Raw genomic sequence first — 16,824 nt, forward strand, 5'->3', positions numbered from 1 at the left:
TTATACCAAAACATCTTGATAAGATTGTTAGATAATCATTTTATTTATTTATTTTTTTACCAGTATGAATGTTTTTTTTTCTTTTTTTCTTTTTAAAATAATAAATTTTATTTTTATATTCCCCATACAATTGCAACCCCCCATAGATAATCATTTTAAAGGACACCAAGCACTATTCTAAGAGTTCACTGTAAACAAAGACCTTTGTTCTTGTGGTACTTAACTGTACACAAGAGAAAATTCAATGAGAAAATTCATTCCAGAAATTAATAATATAAATGTAAATTACATACTATATCAGATGTGCTGAATGCTATAGGAAAAAAAATGAGAAAAGATCAGGAGTGCAGGGTGGGGAGATGCAGACTGCAGCATGACACAGGTTAGTCAGGACAGGCCCCGCTGCGGAATCCCAACATGGGTGAAGACCTGCAGGAGGTTAGGGAGTCAACCAAGTATATATGTGAGGTTAGAGTGCCCCAGAGAGAGGAAACAGCCAGCCAAAAGTCCCCTGAAAGAGAGCAGCATGGCAGAGGAAACTGGAGAAATGCCAGAAGGCCAATGTCGGGGACGAGGGGGAGTCTAGTGGAGATGAAGCAGGAGAAGAAACAGATGCCAAGTCACCCAGATCATGTGGGGCCATGGAAGCCATTATAAGGAATTAAGGTTTTCACTGAGTAAAATATGAAGTTTTGAAATTAAAAGTGACAGGGTCTGACCTACACTTTGAAGGGGTTACCCTGACTACTCTCTTGAGAATAACATATAAAGTTCTAAATGTAGACGTTTAGGAAGTGATGGTAAGGTTCCAGCAAGACACTGGGAGGCTCCAACCAGGGGGGCGGCAATTGAGATAGTGAAAAGTAGTCAGCTGCTGGATGTAATAGAAAAGCAAAGAGAACAAGGTTTCTTGATGAACTGGATCTGGAAAATGAGTGAAGTCAAGGGTGACTTCAAGGTTTCTCATTGGAGGAAAAAGAGGGATAGAGCTGCCATCAACTGAGATGGAGAAGGATGACGGCAGAAGGTTGTAAGGAAAGAAAAGCAGGTCAGAACTGGACATTATTTAGTTCAAGACATTCAAGTAAAGGTGTCAAAAGGGCAACTTTTATATGAATCTAGTTCACGGGCAGTCTCTGCTAGAAATATGAATTTGAAACTGTTGGCACAGAGATAGTATAGATTACCAAGGGGGTGAACGGAGATAAAGACCAGAGCACAAGGAGGTTGGGCTGAAAAGGAACCACCAGCAAAGGAAGCAGAGATGAGTTTATAATTAGTGAAAAAGGGGAACAAGTCACAAACGTGGGATCCACAAGTTAAGGTAAAAAGACATTACAAAAGAGTCAATGGTCAATTGTTGCAATGCCACTGGCAGATTAAGATGGAGAACTCTGGTAACGAAGAGCATTCTCACTGGAGTGGTTAAGCGTGAGAGTATGGCTAGGATGGGTTTAAGATAATGTGAAGGAAAGCATTAGAGAGAGGGCTTGAAAACTCTGGAAAAGTTTTCTTGCAAAAGCAAAATGAGGAGATGGAAGTGAGATCAAGAAATATTTTTAAGTTTTATTTGGGTTATTATTTTTTAAGGAGGAAGAGATGTCTGTATGCAGATGGACTGTTTGCTTGTTCTTACATGTTCATATGCTGAAGGTAAAAAATGTATGAGGGGGCAGAATTCTTGCAACTTTACACAGCTGGCTACAGGGGTCAGATCTAGTATACTGGTAATGGTACTGGTTTTATGGACGACAAGCTCTTTAATAATAACAGGCCAGAAGACAAAGTGGTCTAAGTGCACAAGTGTGTGAAATATTTCTTCAGTATTAGTCACTCTATCATCCATCCGTTCTGTGTAGGGATCATGTATGGTATTCAATCATAAGCTCCTCTTCTCTCACTATGGAAACTCTAAGGCAGAATCTTCTTTTTGATAAGTGGGTTTATTGCAAGTTATATGATATAGTGGGTCTCCATAACCTGATGAGACCTTCATAAGCTCCGGTTATGTACAGTCATTGTGCCTATAAGGTGCGAGGTAGTCAGAGCTTAAAAGCAAGGGAATTAAGAGGAAGGGTAAGAATCAAAGAAAGCAAACTAAGGAAAGCCTTCTGGATGATTGCCAAGTACCCACACCAAGTATTAAGAGAAAAGAAGAATCAACTTACTAGAACCTATAACTACTTTGGAAACTTCTAGATATGAGAGTCCCATGAGCCGTGAAGAAATACACTTAAGTGTAGTAAAGTATTACCGGGACAGAGATGAAAAGCTTGTAAGATTCAAGGGATATTGTAATTTTAGTAACAGATTTAAGTGTCCACTCTGGGTTAAGCCCACTTTCAGAACTACTTTCGTTTTTTTACCCTCTGCATGTTTCCTCTCATCCCCTCCACAAATCAAAACATTTATAGGTTTCTTTAAACTAAAAACCCCACTATAATCTTCATACTCTATAGAGTAATACAATTAAAAACCAAGCTGATCAACATTTCAGGATGTAAAAACCTGTTTACTCATTATAAACTATATTATCATCCACTATCAGAATTATGAAAATGTTATCTACCAGTTTCTGTATCCTGAAAAGGGTATTCTATTACTCACTTTTAATCCAGCTGCATATCCCACTGGTTGTGGGGCAATATTGGATTGTCCAGCTTCCCCTACAACCACAGCCAAGCCAAAGACCTCCTGGAAGGCATCTCGAACAGCAGCAACTTTCACTTCTTTATTTGAGGTCACTACAATATCCAGTTCACCACCAGATTCTGTAAAGGTAAGAAATTTCAATTCCAAATTAAAATAATGAAATTCTCATAATTACTACTATATGCTATCATTTTATTTACATAATTATTACTAACTTCACAGGTGACACAAGATATAGGTTAATCTTTTTATATGGCAGATGCATCTGATGCTGATAAGGTCCTGCCCTGGGTACCACTGTTACTCAGCAATGATGTCAAGGATCCAAACCTAGGTTGTCAGACTCCAAAATGCCCTTTTCTACAAACCTGTCTTTAGTTTTAATCATCAGAATTTAATGCATTATTTGAGGAAGTCTCAATTGCAAGCAGAAGATGGTATACACCTTCAAATAGTCTGAGTATCATATGTGTCATAGAGCATTTTTCTGTATTTTATGAAATACTATTCCAGAATATATTAGTAGATCCCCTTGAAAACAAGCTAGTCCTGTCATTTAAAAATAACATATAGCAAAAAATAAATGGATAGTTATTTATAAGTTATATACCTACTGCTGTCCTAACACAAATATACCTAAATATTTCAACTATTTAAAAAACCTCTGAACTATTTAGACAGATTGACTTGCTCAAATATACCTAATGTTTTTAATTCTTAATCTAACATTTTATGATAGAGTGAATTCAAAGATCTGGCTGTTACTTAGCATTAAACGGCTATCTCTGGTAAGAGATTTCTCAAGAAAACTGTACTATTAAAGTTTGTCCCAGAAACAATGCTCTTTTTTCCCCTAATAAATATATTGTGAGACAACTGAAAATATTACCAAAAACTTGGTTTTTCTTTTTATTGTGGATCTTTTTCCTGGTAGACACAATGTTCCACAGATTTCATTTCACTTGAATTTTGTAAGTTAATAAAATCAAAGAGCAATGGATCACATATGAAGAGGAAGAATATATTTTTTCTTGACATGGGACATATCTCTTGGCCCTAGCTAAGTAATGCTCCATTAACTATCAGCTTAAATTGTCAGCCTTAGTACTGCCTTAAACTTAATGAAGGGATAACTAATAAAAAGAATATAGCAGGTTAAACTGTGTTAAAATCCATTTGTAATTGATTTTGTACTTACTTAATACATCTGAAATTGTTACTGTGATTTCTAGAATATCTGAACAAAAGTACCTTAATTTTTAATTTGAATTTTTTTAAAGTTTATTTATTTATGCATACAAGAGCAGGGGTACAGGCCAGAGTGTCAGGGGTGAGAGGATTCACCAGAGACAGAGTGGGGAACAGAACAGGCAGACTGACGTAAGTATACTGCTGAGGGGAGCAGGGGGCAAGTCAGGAGAGGTCTGCTGCGCCATGTGAGCTGCTCCCTGGCCAGCCAGGGATCAAACTCGGATCGAACTTGTGCTGCAGAGGCTGAGGACAGCTTTATAAGCTGAGTCTTAACCCCTTGCGCCACCAGGGAGGCCCCTGTTTTGAATTTTGTTAGAATGGTCTTATTTTTGCTGCCTGTGAGTGTTAAATTTTCATAGTTTTACTGTTTTATAATGACCTGATTAAGATTATGTATTGTAAGTTATGATATCTGCTAAAAATATAAATCTAATTATCTTTATCCCATCCTACTCCCTTGCTTTTTTGTTTTTTCTTATTTAATGCAGGTTCCTGGCTTGAGAAACAATCTTGGATTTCAGTCCAAGATTTCTGGGAGAAATCACTGAGCTTGTTTCTCTAAGGATTAAATAAAGTAATTACTTTCTCACACTAATACAATATGCATTGAAATAGCAAGAGCTCCAAAAATACTCATTTCTTTCCTTTCTTCATTCACAACGTAAAGAATACATATGATCCATCAATTATGTCATTATGTTGATGATGTCAAACTTGGTTATTATGAATACAGAAAAACCAATGTATACTTGGGTTCCAATTTCTTTTTTTTTTTTTTTTTTTTTTTAAAGATTTATTTATTTTATTTATTTATACAAGCACTGGGTACAGTCAGAAGCGCGGGAGGATGAGAGAATTCACCAGAGCCAGAGAGGGGAGCAGAACAGGCAGAAGGACCGAAGTACACTGCTGAGGGGAGCAGCGGGTGGCAGGAGAGGTCTGCGCACCATGTGGGACCCTCCTCCAGTGGCCGGGGAGCAGCCAGGGATCGAACCGGCGCTGCATAGGCTGTGGGCAGCTTTGCAACCCAGCACTCAACCGCTGCGCCACCGGGGAGGCCCTGGGTTCCAATTTCTAACTCCTGTGACAGTTATAAACATAAAGAACATCTCAAGAGGATTTAATTCTTGATTCAATATTCCTCTTCACCCAAACAGAAACAACATAGAGAATTGTCCATGGGCCCAATCTAGCTGCACCAACTTGTGTGACCTCTTAAATCTCTCTAAACCCTGGTTCTTCATCTAAAACTTGAGGACAATAGGGCCTCCCCAGTGGCGCAGCTGTTGAGCGCTGAGTTGCAAAGCTGCCCGCAGCCTCTTCAGCGCTGGTTCGATCCCCAGCCACCGGGTGAGGGTCCCGCATGGCGCGCAGACCTCTCCCGCTGCCCGCTGCTCCCCTCAGCAGTGTACTTCATCAGTCTGCCCGCTCTGCTCTCCGCTCTGACTTTGGTGAATTCTCTCACCCTCCCACGCTTCTGATGGTACCCAGTGCTTGTATAAATAAATAAATCCTTAAAACAAACAAATAAATAAACAAAACTTGAGGATAATAATAACTACCTTGCAGAGTTCTTATGAGAATCAGGGCCTGGCAGAGCAGCATTTAATAAACAGTACTTATCATTATTAGATCTTGTCCTTTGACATTTATTAGACAGAGACTACCAACACAGCCAAGGCCTATGAAAGCTATTAACTTTTTATTGTCATTGAAAAGCTCCATTCAGTAGCTGGTGTAGTCTGGGCCTATATGTTATTAACTTTAACAGTTACTAATCCTGCTAGGCAATTATGTTTTTTCCACATATCGGATATGTACATTAAGTATTAGAAAAGCATGTCTATGTTAACGATCTGGATTCTTGGTATTAAAGGTTCAAAGGTGGCTACAACAGCTTTCCTAATAAACCTAACAATCAGATATTATTAATAAATGATTAACTACCACTAAAAACATTATCTGAGTTAATTCCTGAGACATGCATAAACACATTTAATTAAAATAGACTACAGGAGAAATGGAAAATCAAACATGAGCATAGCATCACTTCAAATGTCAGTTGGGAATACAGTAAAATTCATATAAATCAACTATACTTACAATTAAAACCATTAAGTATAATAATAATTCATAGCATTTTTACTCCTCCAGATTTTATTCTGTGTTTTCAAACTTTAATGTGACTAAGAAAAAGATGAATTAATAATACTGAAACTAACAACTGTGTAAGAATGTGAGGTTTTCAATGATTATAAAGACCTGTGGAATTATAATGACCGACACTGGTATTACTTTAAAAAAATATGGTAAATGCTGGTCTGTCTAAAGTACATACTGATATATGGAGCCATTCCAGGGTCCAGCGTTGTAATCATGCTTTCTACTGAATGTTTTGTTTTATCAAGCACAGATTTCACCATTGGATTCCCAGCTACACCCTGCAAAAAAAACCAAATTAACATATAAATACCCATTATAAGAAAAAACATCATGATCATCTGATGGTGAAAGAAACGTTTTTTATTATTTCCAATGTGTCACAGACCTGTACTTTTATGATAATATAAGAAAAACAAGGTTATGGTGATGCCAAATTTTTCTTAAGTTTCGAAATGCTTAGTTTCAAGTTCTTATTTTATTATATAAACACACTGAAGTCTGCAGACCAGACTTGAGTACCACTGACCTGGTAAATATCTATGTATAAATATGCTTGTTTCATTATTTATTTGATTTGTATTAATTTACTTATATAAAACCTGCCCACTAGGGTTCCAAAGACTAAAATCAGATATCTCCAAGGAACCAACATTTTTTTCCTAATAAAAAAATAGTTTTCAGAAGACTATGAAACCTTAATATAAAAGGTTTTATGTAGCACAATGTTCATAGCAGCATTATTCCCAATAACTAAGACTTGGAATCAACTTGAAATGCCCATCAACAGACGACTTCGGAAAGAAAGTGTGACATATACAATAGAGAGGCTACTACTCAGCAGTTAATAAAGATGAAATTGTGCCTTTTGTGACAATATGAATAGAACCTGAGGTGATTATGCTAAGTGAAAGAAGTGAGAAAGTGAAAGACAATTACCAGATGATTGCTCTCATTTGTAGACTAGAAATAACCAAAGAGAACAAACTGGCATAACAGAACAAATATAAGTGAGATTTTGTGAAAAATATGGTGGTGGCTACCAAAGGGGAAGAGGTGGGGGACAGTGAGGGATAGAAGGGTTAATGTGACAGTGTACTGACACAGGAGTCAATCACATGCTCATGTCAAGGTGTGCAGTTGTACCCCAGAAAGTACAGCTTTATGAACAAATGACAAATCAGTAAAATCTGATGAAAAATAAAATGCTGATGATGTATACTTAAAATTTTTTTTCATCTTTATTCCCTAAAACTGAGTATGAACCTATTATTCTACTATATTTTACTAAAGTTTCTTTTTCCATACTTCCTGTTTCTTGCTTTGTTCATTCTCAAATTGTTCCTCTGAAGCCAGTATGCTCATCATGCTGTTGATGATGAGAAGTATAATTAGAAAATGCCAAATCACATTAGCAAAACAAAATATGGGAAATAATAGGCAATAACTTGGACGGCAAAGTAGCCATAAAGAAAAAAAAAATTTTTTGAAGAATATTTTATGACTGAGGCAATGTTTCTGACGTATGTTGAATAAAGGCAGGCCACAGTATCCACATATCACTACTCCAATCTGATTTTTCTTAAAAAAAGTGGTTTGTCTACATCAGTATGTACATACAAGATACAGAATGATAATAAAAAAGATTTTTATTTATTTTCAGAGTTCTAATTTCAAAACTATTAGTTTAACAATTAAAAAATTAAGTGTAGTTTTAAAAATAAATACCCTTACCTTAATAAAACCCCAGAGTCCACCAGCAGATGCTTCATCCTGAACTTTAACAATTCTAGGATCTTCTTGTTCCTCTGGAAAGGTGATGGCTGATGTGGTTCCAGGTCCCTGTGCCAGAGATGTCAAACTGGCTTGCTGAGTAATAGGAGTTGGCACAACACCTAGTTGATGAAGAAATTTTATACAATAAATAATTACAAACAACTTTAACAACATATTATTGTATTAGCCTATATATTAATTATAGCTACATAAACAATTATATAATTATGGCATAATTAATCTACATAGTTAAGTATTTCAAGATTGACTTATAAACGAAAAGAATCACCTAAACCTGTATTGAAAAATACAAATTGAACAAAATTTTAAAAAAAGAAATTTCTTGCTCTTTTGAAAGGTTATATATCAAGGGTCCTCAAAATAGATAACAGCATCAAAAATTATTTCATGTTTACCTCACACAGCACTTGGATACAAACAGCTGTAGTTCTAAAGACTTGTGGTCTCTTTATGGTATAAAAGTAACAGGTATGAGCACACAAATCCATCCTATAAAAGCATGTAACAACTAGCATACATATACCATATACCCTATTTTAACCCTAAAAAGAAAACTCACACGTACATAGACATGGTTATTATGTAAACCTCAAAAATTTTTATTTATAAAGGTAGATAAGCAAAGTTGGGATAAGAAAAATCACAATAAAGTTGCTTCTATTCCTAAAATGAAAATCAATAGGAAGAAAACAAAAATGAAGTTTTGATAGTGGTTTTCAACATCCATTCAGGAAACATCAACCAAAGCAACAGTCATGAAAAGCAGATGTAATTGTTCTAGAAGATGAAATGGCCAATACTTAATGGCTCACATGAACTTTTATTCAGTTTTTAATTTTTACCTAGATCAACAAAACTACCTCCCTGGAATATTCAGTCCTGATCATTTTGTAAGTAGAATTCTAAAAAAAAAATACCTCTCAGACTTCACCTTCATGTTTCTCTAAAAGTACAGAAAATGTTAAAACAAAATTTTGAAATTTTGTCTGATACTTCATATGCAAATCATATATAATCACCTTCATTTTAATAATTTAAATGACAAAAATATGAAAATTGTAAACTCTGGAAATCAAATTAATGAGTTAAGAATAAAACATTAATGCACAGGAATTACAACAATTGCAACCTTTATACACTGGCAATCAGTCTGGCAGTTTTTAAAATATCAATTAGCTGTATCCCCAAGAGGAATGAAAACAGGTCCATGCGAACCTTTGTACACAAGTTTTCATAAAAGCAGTATTCATAATAGCCAAAAGGTGGAAATAACCCAAAGCTCATCAATTGATGAATTAAGCAGATAAAATGCAGTATATCTATTACTCAGCCTTATAAAGTAATGGAGTACTGACACATCCTACAACATGGATGAACTTTGAACAGACTTTGCTAAGTGAAAGTCAAACACAGAAGGCCACATTCTGTAATACTTGATTTATATGAAATGTCTGGAATAGGCATATTCAGAAAGCTAGAGAGACTTGTGGTTGCTTAGCACTGTGAGCATTGGGAAGATGTAGGGATTGACTGCAGTTATGGGATATCTTTGGGGATGATAAAAAGGGTCTAAAATTGATTATAGGGATGGGTGCACAACTCTTTAAAATACAGTGACAACTATTGAATTGTATACTTTAAATTGGTGCATTACATGGTACATTAATTATATCCCAATAAAGCTATTATTAAAACAAAATACAGCATCAGCCATAGTGATTATTTCAAAATAAGAGAATTACCTGTTACTGGAGGTGCAGAAAATGACGGCATGAGGGGTGTCTGGGGAGCTCTTCCTGCATGACCCCTTGTAATGTCATAAGCTGAACCAACAGAAAATCCTGATGTAGGAGGGCCAGCGGAGGGCGCAGATACAAGAGTACTTGGGTCAGAGGTGGACGGTGGGAAGTGAGATGAAGATGAAGGAGGATTACTAAAGGCATCAGCAGCTGCAGACACAGGAGGTGCAACAGATGAAACAAGTGGGGGGACTGAAGGAACTGGTGAAGGAGCCACAAAAGGCAATGATGCTGAAGGCACCCCAGAAGGGGTTGGCTGAGGTGTAGAGAATGCATATGGTGGCAAGGTCTGCATGGAGGATACGTTTGGAGAAGAAAAAGAACTGGTTGCAGCTAGAAAGAAATGGGGAGGGAAAAAAAAACAAAATTGGAAATTGTTTTTAGTTTTCAAATTACAGAATTCTTGCAAAATTTTAGAACTTAACAGACCATATCCCCCAACATTTTAAAAGCCAAAACAAAAAAGTTAATCATTTTGAAAGGTGTCATTTAAAGTATACTACAAATAAGTGCAAATGACTTTCAACTCCCATAAGTAAAAACAACAGGTATGTAAAATTAAGTTATTGCTTGTAAATACATCTTTGTTGTTCTATTATTTACTTTGGTGCTTTTTTTTTTATTAAATAAAATAAAGCTCCTAATTAAAGACTCACTAAAGACTTCAAAAACACTGGTCAGCAAAGTAATCACCACAAAGTAATAAAAATTGAGACAAAACTATCACATGTTTTTAAGGATATTTTTGTTCTAAGAGAGGTGATTTAGAGTCAAAATGAATATAAAGGACAAAAATTTAAAGAAAAAAGTTTTCTGTCTCTAGGCTTAAATTTAAAAGTCTATTTCCCTTTATGCTGGCAAAGATCAAATATATGCATTCCTTTTTTAATTGACAATTGCAAAAGGATAACAGTATCTTCACTATCCTCAGAACACACGCGATGCTAGCCAGCAGCTCCTACCTAGAGGAGCCGGCGTGGAAGACGCTGCAGCAGCAGCAGCCAGTGCAGCAGGATTCAGTGGAGGAGTCCCAGGTGGTGTTGTCTCTATGCCACTCTCTTCCATCATTTTTCTTCAATTATAGTAACTGTAAAGGTACAAATGTGCTATAAATAATAGGTAATAAAAAGGATATTTATGTATAGAGAACTTTAAAAAGTAATCATAAGACAGATGTCTGTCTTCACTATTAATACTATCACTTATATCCGGATAAAGGTTTATAGGGTAAAGGAAATCAGTCTTTTTACGCCATTACCTCTGCAGCCTTGACCACATTAATGTAGAAGGCACTTGGGAGCAAGGGCTCAGGGCACACGTGCCCAATTATGGACACCTGTGCATGGGTGTGTGCGCATGTGCAAGTATGCACACCTGTGCCTAGGAGGGAGGGGATAAAAGGAAGGTTATGGGAGGACGAGCTGCGTGACTACAGAGAGGCGAGACCACGAGAATGCCAGCGCGGCCCCAGGAAAGGAGCATGAAGATTCACTCACTTGCCTGCCTGCTTCCCAGGGGCCCTCTGCCCGGCCGTTGCCCGCCTCCTCCTCACAAGCCAGCCTCGCTGCCCCGTGTGCCTGTGGACCTGGTATCCTGAGAGAACGTTAAAGCCTGAAAAATCCACTAAGGCCTCGGACTCCCCTTTATCCATCTGCCCAAATCCATAGTGTCACTGCCTTGTTTGGTGGCACAACAAGGTTCTATCAGAATTTCTAAGAAAACTCTATGACAATGTTTAACATGAAAATCATCTGTGGCATTTTAATACCCATACTTTGTAACTGGGAGACAATTTGATGTTAACTATATAATTAATTATCCAATATATTTCAAAGGTAAATTACTAATTTAATTTCGATGACATAAATGCATGTCAAGTGTATATCTGCATTTCAGTCATTATTAATGTAAAATAAAAATAAATTATTTAAACTATTTTTGAAGTACTTTCTCTTTCCCCATAAAGCAGTAGGCTACTCCTATTAGTATTAAAGGAAAAATGTAAGTGTGCTCAATTCTCAGTTCTCCTAGTTTATATGTTAAAACATACCTAGTAATGGCCAAATAAGTATTTCTGGCTTTAGGAAAGTTAAACAAAAATGCTACTCAACAACAGGGTCCTAACAGGTAATAATGGATTATAAGACAAGGGAACACTTCCTTAACAATTTCAAATTTTCAAGTATATACTCAAAACTTCTAAATATGCCAGGTTTGGGGTTTTTTTTTTTTGATGTTTTCACAATCTTCTAACAAAAATTTATTGAAGGTGTACACTGTTTGCCGAACACTATCCTGGTGCTCAGGAAATACAATGTAAACAAAAACACTCTACTTACAGTAAAGCATGGAGACAACCAAGGAGTAACACCCACTGTATAAAGAATTACAGCCTGAATTAGGAGCTGCACGTGTCAGAACACTTCTTTTTCATAGGAATAGGATTTTAACTTGGAACTCAAGAAGAAGTTATCCAAGAAAGTCACATATTCGCTAAGATCTCAAGGATGAGCAGAGCTGAATTAAGCAGGGGAAAGGAGATAAAGAAGTAAAATTTCAGGATAAAAGCTCTATAAAGTGGAGGGAATGAGAGAAATTCAAGAAAACCCAGGAGGGCAAGGAAGGTGAGACTGAAGACTGGGGAGAGAGGCTGGAGAAAGCCTGTGCTGAGCCTTACCAGTCAGGTTAAGGAACTTTTTTTTTTTTTTTAAGGAATATGAAGTCATTGTAGTGCATTCAACCAGGGGATAAGGTATTAGTCTTTTGTTGGCACTTCGAGAAGAAATTTTACATTCACAAGGTGCAGAAACAGAAGAGTTCTGCATGATTACCCTACCCCCACGCGCTCCCAGTAATAATTAACAGTGGTACAATACCAGCAACTAAACTGCAACCTGTTTTGGATTTTACCTGTTTTTACATTCACATGTGTAGTTTCATCAAATGCACAGCCTTATGTAGCAACCAGCATAATGAGGATACAGAACAAATCAATCACCCCAAAGTAACTTTTTCATGTTATCTCTTCCCAGAAACCAACTGTTCTCTATCATCTTCTCATTTCATAACTGTTACACAAATAGAATCATACAACATATAACCTTTTGAGACTGGCTTTTTTCACTCAGCAAAATGTCCTTGAGATCCATCCAAACTGTTGGTTATATCAATACTGCATGTGTAGCCTAACAACATTTCAGTTAACAATGAACTACACATACCACAGTGGCTCCAACAGGCAATGCCATACAGCCCAGGTTTATAATGGTTATACAATCTAAGCTTGTGTAATTATACCCTATGATGAATACACAACAACAAAACAGTCTACAAGGCCCCAACACAAAGCCATGCATGGCTGTAGTTGATTTTTTATTGCTGAATAGCATTTCAATTTATAGATGTGCCACCATCTGTTTATCCATTAAGCCACTGAAGGACATTCAGGCTGATTTCAGTTTATGAAAAATTCACATTTGAAAAAATTCCTCTGCTAACAGTATGCAGATTGGGCTCTAGGGCAATCAGAGTAGATGAAGAAAAACCATTAGAAAGGATACAGGAGTTCAAATAGGAAGTGATAATGATAGAAAGGGTCTATCAAATGTGGTTAAAGAGGGCGATTCCATTAACCCATGGGTCATTTGGCAAAGTCTGGAGACATTCTTGGTTGTCAAAAACTAGCGGGGTACTAGTGGCATCTACAAGGTAAAGGCTAGATACTGTTAAAAATCCTTCAATTCACAGGACAGTCACTGGAAGATATAATTACCCATCCCCTAAATACCAATACAGCCAAGGTAGAGAAACTGTGGAATAGACTAAGATGACGATAATGGAGATGGAGAAGAGTGGATACACTCAATAAATGTTTAGGTGGTGAAACTCAGTGAGAGACTGGATATGGGAGCAAGGAGGGCAGGAGGATGAGGCATGATTTGCACAACTGGATAGGGAGCTCTAAGACAGGAACACTGGAAGAAGTGAAGATGTTTGTTTGATGCTTGGGGCAGAGGTGGGGTGGGAATTATACTGTTTTCATACTGAACATGCTGAATTTAAACAGCCTGAAACATCCAAGCAGAAACACTAACTTGGTTTGCAGCTTGGAAACCACTTAAATGTGGTTGATAGTTTGTTGAAGTCATGCTCTGAGATGGGATAACCTAAGAGAATGAACACTGAGAGAAAGGATCCAATCAATACTTGAAGAATCGCCAGTCATGAAAACAAACTTCTAGAGGAGAATGAGAGATGACCAGAAAGGAGGAAAGCTAGCAGGTTTCAAGGCAGAAATAGGGAATGGTATCAAAAGCTGCAGAAATCAATAAATGAAAAATTCCATGATTTGCCAAACTGGAGATGAATATTTTGAGTGAGAGCTGCTCCCATGGAAAGACTAGGTGCAGAAGCCATTTTGCACTGTACTGAGGAGTGAGATGTGAGGCAAATATGCACACTTTCAAAAAGTTTGATGGTAATTACAGAGAAAAGTTTTAGGGCAGCAAGTAGAGGACAGGGATGCAGAGAGGCAAAAAATCCTTTCACTTACTACCTACACAACAAAGTATATAACCTGGGATAGAAAGGGCCGTCTAGAGATTTATCACCAGAGCAACCACATTCCTTCATTTTCCCATTTTTCTAATGCTCATTTATCTCCCATCAACAGACTACCAAACCCTAAGAGTGGCTACAGTGGAAGTCAAATTTAAAGATAATCTGATCCTTAATTAACAAATACGTTGGCAAAGAACGCATACAATGAACACTCCAAAACATGGGAGTGACTGGTCATTTTCTTTCAGTCATTAAAAAGTTTTGTTATTTGACAACCTGGTTAATGACAAAATAGTTGTGCCTCTGTATCCTCAGGGAATTAGATCCAGGACCCCAGTGGAGTTCAAAACCAACTAATGCTCAAGTCGCTTATGTAAAATAGCATAGTATTTGCATGGACACATCCTCCCACGTATGATAAGCCATCTCTAGATAACTTATAACACTTAATGCAATGTAAATGTTATGTAAATAATAGCTACTCAGTATTGTTTAGGGACCAATGACAAGAAACCAACAACCCCAGCAGGTCGATGACTCGCACAGCAGGTCGATGACTCCTACGTATTCCCCTTGGTTGGTTGACTTGACCCCTAGACGTAGAACAGCAATATCCAGGGCAGACGATTGGGTACATTTTTTATGCATAAACATAATTCTGTGGACTAAGGAAAAGATACTCTGATAAAGTAATGATGAAGCACTAGAATCTGCAAAGATTTCAGCATTCAGCCTCCACGTGTTGTATTACACAAAACAAAAAAATGACAGAAAGCGCTTAAAAAATTGAGTCCTCAGTTTCTCACCAGACCCTCCTCTGCCAAACTCCTTGGATCTTGTCTTCTCAATTACAAAGTGGATGACTGCTTACACAGAAAGAAAAGAAACAATGAAACTTCGATAAACGTAAACACTTTAAAAGCAACTGTGACGAGGATGTACTGCCAGTGCAAAAGACAGCCTCTCCTCCCAGCCAATGAGTGCCAGAGCCGGGTCTGAGTTTTTTCTCTGCATTCACAACGCTGTTCCCAAAGAAACATTCAATAATGTTCACTGAATTAAACAGCAAAAAATAAACAATGGACTGTCTAAGTGTCAGGATCCCACGAAAAGTACATTTTGCCTTTCAAAATAATTACAGACCAAAAAATGCCCTTGGCTATAAATACTGCCCATCTAGGGTACTGGCGATCCCGCAGAGCAGGTCCCAGGAATCAGCAGGCTCAACACTGCCGGGGCAACCTCTGGAAAGGCAGCTCCTTCCTACTGTCCTTCCCGGTTTGTCCACCTGGGTGTCCCCAAGGCGGGAGCGGCCGAAATCCTGTTCCTGGAGTCAGCGGCCTCCCCCCAGGCTCTGCCACGTCTCCAGGTCGGGCCGCGGCGGGCTAAGGTCAGCGGGCGCCAGCCCAGCTGCGGGCCCCCCGGCCCCCCCAGCCAGCGGGCAGGAAGGTGGGGGGCAGGAAAGTGGGGCGCAGGGGCCGGGGCGCCGGCCTGGGTCTCCGGACAGGCGCAAACTGCCATGTCGAGCCGCACCCACCGGGCAACTCGCGGCGGGAACTGCTGCCCGGAGAAGCGCGCCGGGGCGTGAGCCCCACCCAGCAGGCCCCCCCACCTCGGCCGAGCCCAGACCCAGCACCCCGGCGCCGGCGCGACCCCCGTCCCCGCGCCCCGCCGGCCGCCCACCCTGCGGGGACCCAGCCCCTGGCGCCCCGTCGCGCACCGTCGCCGCACGCTCGCCCGCGCTGCTGCCGGGCTGACACTCACCTGGAGGGGGCCCGAGGGTGTCTTCGTGGCAGCTGAAAAGTGGGGGCCAGGGCAGTGGGGTGCAAGGCTACAGCTCGGAGAAGCGGAGGGAAGATGCAGGTAAGGGCTGGCCCCCCACGTCCCCGCCTCCAAGATGGCGGCCGCTGCGCATGCTCCTGCGGCTGCCACGTCGGCGCGCGCCGCCCCGCCCTCCTAGCCCCGCCCCGCGCGTCGCCCCGCCCTCCTAGCCTAGCCCCGCCCCTCTCTATGCATCTTCCCTCTGGCCCCACGCATCGCCCCGCCCTCCTAGCCCCGCCCAGCACATCGCTCCGCCCCTCCTAGCCCCACCCACCCCGCGCCCTGCCCCGCACCCCGCCCCTCTCCATGCATCTTCACGCCCACCCCGTGCGTAGCTCCTCCCTTCCAGCCCCTCCCAGCTTGCAACGCCCCATCCCGCCCCGCCCGGGCAGCCGGGTAAATCTCCTTTTAGCCCCCGGGACTTAGTGCTGCCCCACTCCAGAAGCATTCTCCAGTCGGACTGGCCTCCCTTTTACTCCACAACCTCCATACACGAGAGTGGCGCCCTTGTTACCAGGTGTAGCTCATTTATCTTGTGGCATAGCCGCGCCCACAGGCATGAAAACGAGCCAACCGAGGTCATCTAGAACCGTCCTCACCCAAGGCAGGACCTCGCTCCAGGAGCAGGGGGCTTAGCCAGTGTATTTTGAAAGATTCCAAATAGCAGTGGTTGCATCAGGAGAGAGCATGGGGTGGGAAAAAGGCCGCAGCCAGCACTGTTGCTGACTTTTCCTCCAAGCGCATGTTACATTTTTTTTGTTTGTTTTAAATTGATGAAGTTCAA

The 16,824-nt window shown here is 39.7% G+C and overlaps 1 protein-coding gene across 2 annotated transcripts in view; it reads right to left on the reverse strand.

Moving 5' to 3' along the window:
• Nucleotides 1–16,130, reverse strand: part of PRRC1 (proline rich coiled-coil 1) — a 37,071-nt gene extending 20,941 nt beyond the window's left edge. Inside the window, exons 1-6 of one of the 2 annotated variants that reach the window (XM_037509423.2) lie at nucleotides 15,984–16,130; nucleotides 10,622–10,746; nucleotides 9,603–9,992; nucleotides 7,798–7,958; nucleotides 6,242–6,344; nucleotides 2,608–2,771 (exon numbers count right to left, since the gene is read on the reverse strand). In XM_037509423.2, coding sequence (XP_037365320.1) covers nucleotides 2,608–2,771; nucleotides 6,242–6,344; nucleotides 7,798–7,958; nucleotides 9,603–9,992; nucleotides 10,622–10,727 — 924 coding nt within the window. In that variant the 5' untranslated portion in view covers nucleotides 10,728–10,746; nucleotides 15,984–16,130. Of the gene's footprint in view, nucleotides 1–2,607; nucleotides 2,772–6,241; nucleotides 6,345–7,797; nucleotides 7,959–9,602; nucleotides 9,993–10,621; nucleotides 10,747–11,155; nucleotides 15,586–15,983 lie in introns of those variants that run through there. The other variant, XM_054694453.1, reaches the window with a different exon arrangement.
• Between the last annotated feature and the right edge of the window lie 694 nt (nucleotides 16,131–16,824).

Source organism: Talpa occidentalis, unplaced genomic scaffold, assembly GCF_014898055.3.
Source record: "Talpa occidentalis isolate TD23 unplaced genomic scaffold, MPIMG_talOcc4v2.1 talOcc4.13, whole genome shotgun sequence".
NCBI lineage: Eukaryota > Metazoa > Chordata > Mammalia > Eulipotyphla > Talpidae > Talpa > Talpa occidentalis.